Source organism: Sturnira hondurensis, unplaced genomic scaffold (genome assembly GCF_014824575.4).
Source record: "Sturnira hondurensis isolate 20B ecotype Veracruz unplaced genomic scaffold, ASM1482457v3 Scaffold0014854, whole genome shotgun sequence".
Lineage (NCBI taxonomy): Eukaryota > Metazoa > Chordata > Mammalia > Chiroptera > Phyllostomidae > Sturnira > Sturnira hondurensis.
In genome coordinates this window covers 923,909-937,177 of record NW_028087485.1, presented here as the reverse complement: position 1 = coordinate 937,177, position 13,269 = coordinate 923,909, and the positions used below count along the sequence as shown (strand labels likewise).

The following is a 13,269-nucleotide window of genomic DNA, read 5'->3' as shown; positions in this document are numbered from 1 at the left end:
TTCAAACCTGATAGAACTCAATTGAGTGTGGTGTGTCACCTGATGTGACACCATCACTTTCCCTTGTTGTAGAGTTGATATTAGTATTTTTAATGGAACCTAAAGTTATATTTCACACTAATATTATTATGTTGACTTGGAGCCAGTCTAAAGGAAACGAAACTTCTTCCTTAGTCTTTAGTTTTTGCTTTTAATACAACTGCTTGTGGTGAAGCGAGGTGTACACTGTGCTGTACTTGTCTCCTTGATGTTGAAATGTCAGTGAAGGGCTTCACCCTTATTGTGAAATAGTGTTAGCCAGTCATTGCTTTTCCTCATAATTCTGGTACCGAAAGCTTTAGTCAGCTCTCCGTGTATTGGGCCAGCGGTCATGTAAGAAGCACAACTTCTTTGCCATCATCCTAGGAATTGACAAAGTATGTTGACAAGTAAAAGGTCGATGTTTACTGAACCAAAATAATACCGTGTAGTGTGTGCACGTTTCCAAATGCAAAAGTAATAGACATAGAGGGAGGGTGAGAATCATAATTTTACATTTCAGGTTTGTCACCTGTATCTGAGCAAAATTATTTCCTTAATTTTTCATCTGAAACTACCACGTCATCTGTGGTTTTCCTCGACTGAACTGCCAGTGACCGAACCTTGAGAACTGCGGCTGCAGTAGTTAGGAACACACACCTTGATGTTAGGTCCGTGTCATGATGAACTTCCTGTTACTAGCAAGGCGCATGTATGTTTTTAAATTAAACTTTGACTTTTGAGATAATTTCTGTACTCTTGTGAGAACTAGCAGTGGTCCTGTGTTCCCTGGAGGCAATTTTCCTTGGTGGTGCCGTCTGGCAAAAATACAGTCTATCACGGTCTAGATTTTTATATCAATACAATCTCACGATCTTAGATTTCTCCAGTTTCATTTGCGTGTGAATGTGTTTTTTGTCTATCCACATTTTTGCATGTTGTTTCATGTATCTACTGCTGTAGTCAAGATATCACTACAAAGACATTTTGAAGTGCTCTTTTTATTTTTTTTAAATCAAGAGCTCAAGGGCATTTTATTGATTTTAGAGAGAGAAGAAGGGAGAGAAAGAGAGAGAAACATCATTTATTGGTTGGCTCCTGTATGTGCCCCAACCAAGTTTTTTTTTTAAAATATATTTTATTGATTATACCATTACAGTTGTTCTACTCCCCCTTCATTCCCTTCCCCTCGCACACTCCCTCCCCAACCATTCTCCCCCCTTAGTTTATAACCACGTGTCTCAAGTTCTTTAGATTCTATATTTCCCCTACTATTCTTGCCCTCCCCCTATCTATTTTCTACCTACTCTCTATGCTATTTTCTGTACCTTCTCCCCCCTTCTCCTCCTCCCACCCCCCTGCCCAACCAAGTATTGAACCTGCAACCTAGGTGTGTGCTTTGGCGATCGAACCCAGCTTTTTTTGGTGTGTGGGGTGGTGCTCCCACCAACCGAGGCCCCCAGCCAGGGGCTTCGAGTTGCCCTTTCCAGCCATACCTACTTCCTGTGCTGTCACTCCTCTTGTCGCCAGCCCTTGGCACTCACAGCTCTGTTCTCCGTTTCTATAATTATTTTTCGAGAATGTTATATAGTTGGACCATTTGTGTTTAAAGTAACTTTGATATATCAGGGCCTACATCTGCTCTTTTATTATTTGTTTTGTTTCCTTTTTGGGGGGGGTGCATGTCCCCCTCTGGTTGTATTTACTTGCTTCTTGTGGGTTCCTTGACAACCGTCAGAATTTCATCTTGTTGGACTTAGACAGTATTCTTGAGTGTGATATCCTTGCATGCTTTTCTAAGAGGTTGCTCTGCTTATAAACAGTATATGTATGTAACTAATTGTAATCTCCCAGTATCAACATTTTAAAACTTGAAATGAAGTATGGAAGTGTTTGTTGCTTTCGTTTGGGTCCCCTCACCATACCCACTTTTTAATATCGTTGTCTTGAGTAGCAGATGATGTTATCATTTTTGTTCATCAAATATGATTTAGAAATCTCATAGAGCACAGGACAGTGTGGACTCAATTTTCTGCTCCATTCATCTATCTTTTCTGATGCTCCAAGAGTCTTCCTATTAGCATTTCATATCTGTTTGAAGGGATAAAGGGCCAGCACAGTACTAACCATTGTTAAAGGCAGATACCCCACCTTTTTTGTTACCTTTGTATATCAGTGACCAACTCAGGGCCAGATACATATAGTAGCCTCTCATCAACTGATATATTTGTTTCAAAATTATTTACAAATACAGAAATTTACGTGAGAATGAAGTTTGCCTTTTCCTCTTGCACACACAAAGTTGGCGTTTTCAGTGTTTCTGAGTTTAATCTACAGAAAGACAAGTCCTACTCGACTTCAACCCCTAGCACCTAACATAATAACCAGCACACATTTAATAATCTTTCCTTGATTAAATGAATATTAGGTATACTTTACTCATCAAAAGGAGGTGGTAGAATTAACTTGGTAGTTTGGTGAGGTATTGGCTATATTGTTAAATACTACTTGGAGTTCACATTTTATCTTCCTTCTCTTACAGCATCAAACACTTGGGTTGTTTCAGAAACCAAAGGAGCTATTGTTCAAGGTGGATACGGTCACACCAGTGTGTATGATGAAATAACGAAGTCCATTTACGTTCATGGAGGCTATAAAGCATTACCAGGCAACAAATACGGATTGGTAGATGATCTTTATAAGTATGAAGTTAACACCAAAACTTGGTGAGTAGTCGAAGCAGAAGTATGTTGAGAAAAATTCGGCACTGTTCTATTTTACATTTGTGTAATAGTAGTGTTTATTAAATATTTTCAGTGAGACATTCTTGGCCTTTTCCCATCTATAGTTCAGCTAATGATATTATATTATGTAGCAGAGGCCCAAACTAATAGATTTTCTACGGAGCCATTATTACTGTAAATGATTCGCTTTAAAGTGGTTTCAGATCCTGCAGATGTACTTATTCTGTACGTGTTCCTTGTACGTGTCAGCGCTGACATTATATTTAATTCAGACAGGACATTTTGCTTACCAAAGTTTTAGGATTGCTATTATCTGCCTTGGGATTTGTTCTTCATTGCTCTCCTATTTTATTGTCATTTGTAAATTTTAAAAACGTTTCTTTAGTGTTAACCTCTCATTTCCTGTGAAATACAAAGCTCATGACATTTAGCTAGATTTTCCTTTTTTGTTATAAAAATGCTGCATTGTACATCTTGTACTGGTCTCATTTACAAATGTGAGGGTTTCCCTAGGGTATCCACTTAAAAATGAGGATGTTCGTATCCCCAAATTTGCTCCAGGTTGCCTAACTGCTCTTCAAGTGGCTGGTGGTATGTTCTCCACCAGCAGGGTTCGAGTCTCCCCATTTCTTCTTGTTCCCACTGATACTCGGTAACTGTGAGGATATTTTAGTTTTGCCAGAGCAGTGGGTGTGAATGATGTCTTATTGATATTTTAATATACATACCCTGACTACTAGTGTGAATAAGCATCTTTTGTGTGTTCATTTGCCACTGTTTCCTGTTTAGTGAATTGCCAATTCATAACCATCACATTCTCCTGATGTTTGAAATATTGTTAGTTTTTTTTTAATTTATAGATTAACTTGGGAAACGATTCCTTTGTTGTTTTAAGACTACACATTCTTTTAAACTTTTAGCACAAAATTCTTTTGTGTTACAAGAAGTAGAGTTTTCTACCAAATTGTGATTTGTTATACCTCCTTCGCTTTCAAACATATATTGTAATTTTTATCTTATTTGAAGAAAGAAAGAATTTTTAAAAATTGGGACTTTGGGTGATTTTGTTAGTTTTCATTATTTTTAGTCTAATAAAATGCAATATTATTCTTTACATTTTTATAACTATTAAAATTAATAGAATACTTTTTTATGTAAGTATTCTGTGAGATTCTATTCTATGTTTTATTTAAGTTATACACTGCCTGCTCATTTTAGTATTTATGACATCCTCTCATGGCTTTGTGCTCTGATGAAAGGCGGGGCTGCGGTGTCGCGTGAGGCACCATCAATCTGCTTGACGTAGTTTTGCACGTATTGCAGACGTTGTATCACGGCACAGAGGCAAAGACAAGTGCTTCTGCATGGCAAGGGTCACGGTAGTAATAACGGGCACCACGGTGCGCGGGGAAGGAGCTTAATAAAAGTGAATGAACAAGAGACACCTGGATAGTATTTGAAGAAAATCACAATGAGAGAGTTAGTCGCCGCCTACCACGTGAAATGAAGTTTGCTCCGATTTTACGTGATTACCTGAAAATTACCCGCAGTGAAATTTTGCATAGAAGGATATAATTGAGCTACACTGGCAATTTTAGCACATGCACGAATAACATTGTTTACTTGTTCCTTAGGGGAATTCAATAAAATAACTTGTAAATTGTTGCGAGCCCCTCGTTCCAAATGTATTATAGATACTTCTGATACTTTACTGTTTTCCTGGGGTCTGCATCTTTTAAAAATTTGTAAAACTGTCATTGAACACTTAAGTGGTATTTTTCTATTTGTAGCCTTCTTAAAGTTTTGGTGCTGTTTGTGAGTTTATTTTTCAAGTTTGCTTTTATGAATGGACTGTAGTGTGTATCAGCTTTATTTGCCAAGTGTTCTGTTATTTTCAAATGTTCCTGTTGTGTGTCCATTGTACACACTAATTTTACATGTTTGCCACATCAGAACTGGTTTTATTTATTAGTAATATAGTTTAGTAAATAGGCTACTTTGTTGAGGTACTAGACAATGTACGTTTGTAGGGATTCTTTTTCACTGGTAAAATGAGTTATTTGGAGTATTATTTGCACTGGGAAAAAAATTAGGAATTACATCTTTTGAAGGCATCGGTGCACTACTGAGGAACTGAGAGTTTGTGGGCCAAGATTGGGGAGAGGTAGAATGCCGAGGGAAGTGAGAGTGGCATTTTGAGCAACTTCTGTTCTTAAGACGAGTATAAATCCTGAAAACTCTCTGAGAAGCTGAGCAGAGCTTTTGTCGATCACTGTAAAGGACCAACATTGGGTTTCCAAGTGCGCCAAGGACAAGGGGCCTGGCGACACACCTAAAGATTTAGTCTGGCCCCTGAATCTAAAGCTATTAGTAGGATAAGCTCACCTTGGAACCTTCATGGTGTCTCACTGGGTTATGGCGATCTGCTCATAGCCGAACTAGTTGGCAGAGCAAAAGTCAGCCCTCACTTTAGGGAGATAATAATACATAGAACCTCAAATTATTTCTTCAGTATATCATATGCAAAATTGGGTATAAAAAAAAAAAACTAAGGCTTCGGAAAAACAAGATATGGAAAACAAACAGCCATTAGAAACATATGTATAGGACCATGATGTTTTTAGGAACTTCAAAATGATTAGAATTTTATGCTGAAGGACTTAAAATATAACGTAGAAAATGTTAGCAGATGACTGGAAACTTACTAAAGAATCAAATGGAAATTATGGGAAAGAAACATACATGAAATGAGTTAAGAATTTCAGCTCTTAAAGTTTCAGCCCTTAAAGAACTGTGTTAAAATTCAATGGCTTTAACACAGCCAAGGAGAGAATTAATGAAATGGTAGATAGGTCAGGGAAAACACCTACTGAAATACAGAATGAAACAAATAAAAATTAAAAATAGAAAGAGGTATAAGGGATGTATGCAAATGGTCTATCGTGCATGTAACTGGAGTTCAGAGGAAGAGTAAGAAAATAACGCACCACATGGTTTGAAGCCCGAATTACTGATAATTTTCAAAAGCAACAAAAGATACCGAGTCTCGAAGTGAAGAAGGTCCATGAGCTCCAAGTAGGATAAGGACAAAGACATGTTTGCTTAGAAACATCACAGTAAAATGAATGAATTCCCAAACAGGAAGAGAAATATTTTAAAGCAGCTAGAGGTAATAAAAGGCATATTTCCTTTAAAGGAGCAACAAACACTAAAGCGACACTGAGACTGACAACTTGATTTCTTCGCTGAAAAAAATGGATCTAGAAGACACGGTGTCTTTCAGCGATTGAAAAAAAATGACTGTCAGCCTAAAATCTTGCAGCCAATGAAATGTCCTTTAAAAATGAAAACAAGAGTGAGGAGGTGGTCCTCGCCTGTGTCATATGTGTGTGTGTGAGTGAGAGAGCACGTGAGTGAGTGTGTGTGTGTGGTGGGGGACTCACTTGTTGTTGGTGACTTCCCCCTCCCCTCCACCCTTCCCCCTCCCTACTGCTGCTGCAGAAGCCGCTCCCTGGGCCCAAGGAAATGAGAGACAACGATGACAACGAGGTGGAGAGCAACAAAGAGCCACCGAGGTTGCAGCCTGAGGCTGACACATGGGCTCATCAGAATGAGCTGGGGCAAAAATGTAGGGATCACATGAAAGGCAGCTTTCACAGTTTGCAGGACCGATCCCTTCACTCCAAGGGGCGAAGGCAGCCGGGTCCAAATCCTAGACAAAGCCACAGTGTATATCCAGTGAGGTGGAGGAAAAACCACATGCACCGGCAAGATACCGATGACCTCAGGGGCCACATGCTCTTCTGGAGCAGCAGGGTCATGCGCTACAGAAGGCGGGGTCCAGTGCCCAGTGGCAGGCCACCTAGCCCTCCTCAGACAGCGGCCTCTTCACCAACGCTGAGGGCAGCACGTGTCTGCCTGGGTTGGGAGCTCAGACTCCAGCGCAGAGTGGGAGCGTGAGGAGCCCCAGAACAGGAAGAAGCTCTGGGTGGAGGCCAGCCAAGCTCCGTGGGACAGGCCACCAATGGAATTGTGTCTCCGTCATCTCCTCCTCTTTCAGTCGCCCTTAGAATGCTCAGAACCAGCTAAGAGACTGTTTTTTTCTCTCTCTCTCTTTTTTGAATTTTAGTTTTACATGGAAACTCTTAGGCAATAGCTGTCATTCTCCTTCCCCATTTCCACTTTTTTTTTTAATGTTTCCCTTCAAGCATTGCCTGTCCTCACCGGGAATTTTTAAACCAGAACACCCCAACTCGGCGGCCTTTCCTGAGGAGGACAGACAGCCAGCCGGACCCTGAGCACACGGTGTCCTGACCGCCCACCAGCTCCCCCAGCCCTGCTGGCTCGGCCCAGGGGACCCCCGCCCCTCCCAGGCCTCCCCGCACCCCAGCCCCACTCCCCTCGGTTCGGCAGGCCTTGTGAGTCTGTGGACTGCACGACTTGAAGGAGATGACTGTGCTAAGGAGTCTTCAGAATGACTCCCTCTTCTTTTTAAGGACTTTCCCCCCAGAAAGCTATTGATTGCTCCTGTTGAAAGACCCAAATCCCTGAAGAAGTGTGTGGTGTGGAAGGAAGTGGGGACACATTTTCGGCACAGAGTCTTTGGCCTGTTTCACGCCCGCTGGCCTTAGGGAGGGCTGCGTCACACTCGTGGGGTATGTGAGGGGCTCGCCCACGGTGAGGTGGTAGCCACCAGAGGTTGCTAAGGAGCAGGGACTGGGTGGGATGGAGATTTTTATTGAGGGACAGGGATGATGTTTTGATACTTATTTCCTGCTACTGAAATTTGAATCTGAGTGAACTGTCCCTATTTCTGATGATGTCAGTATTTCAAAGTGACAGGTTCATGAAGTGAGGATGAAGTTTTTCCGTGTTTATGTCTAAGAAATAGATCCAACTGGTTTTATATGTAAATACCAGGAGCAATTTCCCGCACTAAACCCTGTCCTACCCTCACCCCCACTCTCTTCCTGCTGTTCTGGACCCTGTCCCCATGGTGGGATCCAGCCCTGCTCTGGCTGCGGTCAGCAGACCCAGTGAGAGGTTTTGTGTGTCGAGGCCTCATTTCTTTGTCTTTTCCCCACTCCTTTCCTGGCATTGGCTGGTTTCTAGTGTGTGCTCCGTGGTCTCAGTCCGTGTTTGATTCCGTCCCGTGGGAATGTGACGTCTGTTGTGCGTACTGCCGAAGGGTTGCCCTTCAAGTTAATGCTTCCCCTTTGTTTTAAGACTATACATGGAAAATTATATTATCCTTAAAAATAAAAACAACATAAGGACGTTTTATAAGAGCGAGAACTGAGAGAAGTTGACAAGAGCAGACCTGCAGTAAAGGAAATAAATAAATAAACAAATAAAGGAAATGCTAATGAAGTAGAAGAAAAATGATCCCAAGTACAGGAAGGAATACAGACATTAAAGGGATGAATCTAAGTGATCATTTGTTATATGAAACTATAGTAGTAATAGAGGCTTAAATATAAATTTAAATGCATGATAATAAAGCTGATAAATCAGGAGAGAGGTTAAAGGGTATTAAAAAGCACTGAGGGTCCTTATGTGAGAATTGACAAAAGAACTAATATATAGTAGACAATAATCAAAGATTTAAATTGTAATCTTTAGGTAATAACAAAGATAGAAGTAAAGTAGTATGTGTCTAACAAGGTAATTAGGGGAAAATGAGGATACTACTTAATGGCTTTTTAAGAAGACAAGAAAGCAATGGGAAGGGGACAGGAAAGTTAGGACGAGTATAAAGGATGGAGTAAGATCATATATGTAACCCCAAATATGTCAGTAATTATACCAAATGTAAGGCAGTCGATATTCCAATTACACTAAAAGCAACAGACTAAATAATTCCAGCCCAAACCTAATGGTTCTGATTAGGTATAAAAACAAAGCCTAGCCATGTGCCGCTTAGAAAAGATACAAATATTATAAAAGTATTTAGAAGAGTTGAAAGTAAAAGGATGTAGAAAAACACAGTATGCAAGCACAAAACCAAAGAAAGTTGGTATAGCTATATTGTCAGGCCAAGAAGAATTTAAGATGGGTACCCACCTGCAAGATGTAGCAGTTCTGTATTTACATGTAATTCGTGACACTGTGTTATTAAATAAGGCAAACATTGATAGGGTGAAAGGGAGAACGTATAGTGGGATATTTTTAATATAGTTATCCTGGTAATCTAGTGTAAGGAGAAAAAGAAAAAAACAGTAAATACACACAATAAAAGATTTGAATAGCACAATTCATAATATTGTGTTCTTTGGTGTTTGAGAGCATATTATCTTTTGATTGCCATGTATATATTGTTTTCAAACACATGGAGCATTATCTGAAATTTACCGTATCCTGGGTTTTAATACAAGTCTCAAGAAATTTAAAAGTGTTAAAACCATGTGAAATCATACAGAGTAAGGGACCACAGTGAATTGAACAGCAATGTAACTAGAAGAACCTTTGTGTCTCTGGAATTAATAGACTACTTAAAACTACTCAGTCAAAGAAATTAAAAATTAGGATTATTTTATACTGAATGATGGCACATCAAAGCGTGTATGATGCCACCGACAGGGAGATTTATAATGTTAAATGCGTGTGTTTGAAAAGGTTTATAAAAGCCTGACAGTCAGTTGTCTAAATATTACCCTAGGAAGTTAGAAAAACAAAGGCAGATTAATTTCAAAGAAATGATGAAGTAAAGAAAGAAAAAGAAGGGGAATATGAGATAAGAGCACAAATTAATGAAGTAGAAAATGTGATAGAGATGATTAATATAGAAAAAAATGAACAAAGCTGGTTGTTGGTAGAGAGTAATAAACAGATAAACACCCACCCAGACTTAGATACAAAGGTCACACTCCAATGACACATGCTGGGATGAGAAAGGACGTCACTAGAGACCCCACAGACAGTAAAAGATAAACAGAGCATATGGTAAGCAGCTGTATGACAGGGAGTCTAACAGATCTGATGAACCATGTCAAATTTCTAGAAAAACAAAACATCACAATCGACATATGAAGAGACAGAAAATTTGAATAATCTTATATCACAGAACTAGAATCTGTAATTGAAGCCCTTGCCCCTTAAAAAACAAGCCCACAAAACAAAACCAACCCAAACTCCCCAAGCCCAGATCACTTTACTGTTGAATTTTCTTTAACATTCAAGAACTAAATACTTAAGAAATAAAGAACACCAATCCTTCATAAAATTTTAAAGGACAGAAAGTAATTATTTTGAAATTTATGGGGCTAACCTTGATGCAAAAATATGAAAGACATTTTATAGGTAAGGAAAACTATACTGTTATCTTTTTCATTAACATAGATACAAAAAAACCAAATGAATCTAGCAGTTTATAAAAAGGATAATAAATAATTTGGGTTCATTCTATGAATATAATGTTAATTAAGATTGCATACAATTATGTTAACTAACACATTAAGAGAATAAAGAAATAAAGCCATATGATCTTCTCGAAAGATGCAAAGAAAAGTTTAGATAAAATTTAACATATATTCATGATAAAAACTCTAGTTAAATAGTAACAAGAACAAACTATTCATGTGGTAAAAGGTACAAACAGAAATATTTTACCGCAAACATTGTAGTGTAATATTAAAGAAATTCCCCTTTTTAAATTTAGGGATAAGTGTGCCCATTAATATCATTTTTATTCAACATTGTATTGGAATTTCTAGCCAGTGCAATAAGGCAATTAAAGTAAACTAAAATAGGTAAACTAAAGGTAGGTAATAGGCAACTAAAGTAAACTAAAGTAAACTAAACTAAAATATAAAAGGTATATGGACAGTAGGTTGCTAGATATAATGTCAATATAAAAAAATCAAATATAATTCTGTATACCAGGAACAGTTACAAAACGATCATTTAAAAGCAATACAATTTATGTCATCATCAGAACATCAACAACCTACGGAGTAAATTCAATGTCATAGATTCAGGGTTCTTACCCAGGAAACTAAGAAGCCTTTTTTAAGAAATCAAAGATCTAAAAAAGTGACCTGCCAATTCTAAAATTTGTATGAAAATGCAAAGGACTAACCTTAGCTACAATGGAGCGTCAGAAGAGCAAAGCTGAAAGACTTCTCTACCAGGTCTCATGACTTTAAAGCTACAGGGATAAGCTGGTTGCAGAGACAGGGAGACAGACCAAAGCAGCAAATAGGAATTCCACAGACGGACCTACACATTCACAAGTGCTTCGTTTATGACGGAGCTGGCATCACAGACTTTTNACAGTAAAAGATAAACAGAGCATATGGTAAGCAGCTGTATGACAGGGAGTCTAACAGATCTGATGAACCATGTCAAATTTCTAGAAAAACAAAACATCACAATCGACATATGAAGAGACAGAAAATTTGAATAATCTTATATCACAGAACTAGAATCTGTAATTGAAGCCCTTGCCCCTTAAAAAACAAGCCCACAAAACAAAACCAACCCAAACTCCCCAAGCCCAGATCACTTTACTGTTGAATTTTCTTTAACATTCAAGAACTAAATACTTAAGAAATAAAGAACACCAATCCTTCATAAAATTTTAAAGGACAGAAAGTAATTATTTTGAAATTTATGGGGCTAACCTTGATGCAAAAATATGAAAGACATTTTATAGGTAAGGAAAACTATACTGTTATCTTTTTCATTAACATAGATACAAAAAAACCAAATGAATCTAGCAGTTTATAAAAAGGATAATAAATAATTTGGGTTCATTCTATGAATATAATATTAATTAAGATTTTATACAATTATGTTAACTAACACATTAAGAGAATAAAGAAATAAAGCCATATGATCTTCTCGAAAGATGCAAAGAAAAGTTTAGATAAAATTTAACATATATTTATGATAAAAACTCTAGTTAAATAGTAACAAGAGCAAACTATTCATGTGGTAAAAGGTACAAACAGAAATATTTTACTGCAAACATTGTAGTGTAGTATTAAAGAAATTCCCCTTTTTAAATTTAGGGATAAGTGTGCCCATTAATATCATTTTTATTCAACATTGTATTGGAATTTCTAGCCAGTGCAATAAGGCAATTAAAGTAAAGTAAAATAGGAAAATATAAAAGGTATATGGACAGTAGGTTGCTAGATATAATGTCAATATAAAAAAATCAAATATAATTCTGTCTACCAGGAACAGTTACAAAATGATCATTTAAAAGCAATACAATTTATGTCATCATCAGAACATCAACAACCTAAGGAGTAAATGCAATGTCATAGATTCAGGGTTCTTACCCAGAAAACTAAGAAGCCTTTTTTAAGAAATTAAAGATCTGAAAAAGTGGAGAATACTTGATGATGATGGACTGAATGACTCAGTGTTGTGGAGATGTCTGTTCCGACTAAACTGGCCTATAGATTTAATGTGATCCCTAACAAATTTGTAGTAATAAATTGACATGCCAATTCTAAAATTTGTATGAAAATGCAAAGGACTAACCTTAGCTACAATGGAGCGTCAGAAGAGCAAAGCTGAAAGACTTCTCTACCAGGTCTCGTGACTTTAAAGCTACAGGGATAAGTTGGTTGCAGAGACTGGGAGACAGACCAAAGCAGCAAATAGGAATTCCACAGACGGACCTACACATTCATGAGCGCTTCGTTTATGACGGAGCTGGCATCGCAGACTTTTTTTCCCTCCCAATAAAGGAGTATTCCGGGACAATTGGATATGCAATGGGATGAATTTGGGGTCCTGCTTCACACCATACACGAAAACCAATTTCAGATCAATTAGAGCTCTAAATAGGGAAAGTAAAAAAATAGATATTATGAAGGGTAACGGGCAAATATCTTCATATCCATTGGTGAAGAAAGACTTCAAAAATAGAACTTAAATACTACTGCTATGAAGAAAGAAACAATGATAAGCTGAGCTCTATATATCTAAAGATGTCAGTAAGAAGGTGAAAGGCAAGCTGCATTGTGGGTGATTTTTGCAACATATTAAGCCAACAAAAACTCTATTCCTAAAATATAGAAAAGTGCTATATTCAGTCAGATCAATCAGAAAAAATGTCACATTACTCAATAGAAAATGGGCAAGAGGCTTGAATAGAGACTTCACACAAAAGGATATCCAAATGGCCAAAATACACTTAAAAAGGTAATCAACCTTATTAGTCATGAGGGCAATTTAAATTAAGACAACATTGAGGACCACTACACATCCACTTAAATGGCTAAAATTTACAAGACTGCTAATCCAAGTGCAGATGGGAGAAGCACCCTCTGAAGACCTTTGACGGTATCTGCTAAATTTGAACACTGTCACACACATATGTGATGTATGTATCCTATGTAATAGTTATTCTAGTTATGTAATCAGCAAATGATGTGTGTACTACAGTCATATGAAAGAATACTTATCACAGTGTTATTTGTAATATCAATAACTGAAACAAAGGAGATACCCATCATCAGTTCAAATGGGTAAATTAATTGTATTCTGAACA

The 13,269-nt window shown here is 37.7% G+C and overlaps 1 protein-coding gene and 1 pseudogene across 4 annotated transcripts in view; both read left to right on the top strand.

Moving 5' to 3' along the window:
* Window positions 1-13,269, top strand: part of ATRNL1 (attractin like 1) — a 506,943-nt gene that overhangs the window by 60,430 nt on the left and 433,244 nt on the right. For 3 of the 4 annotated variants that reach the window (XM_037063826.1, XM_037063827.1, XM_037063824.1), the window contains exon 9: window positions 2,561-2,744. In XM_037063826.1, the coding sequence (XP_036919721.1) occupies window positions 2,561-2,744 (184 nt within the window). Of the gene's footprint in view, window positions 1-2,560; window positions 2,745-5,958; window positions 6,087-13,269 lie in introns of those variants that run through there. The other variant, XM_037063828.1, reaches the window with a different exon arrangement.
* Window positions 6,230-7,076, top strand: LOC118999531 (protein max-like; annotated as a pseudogene).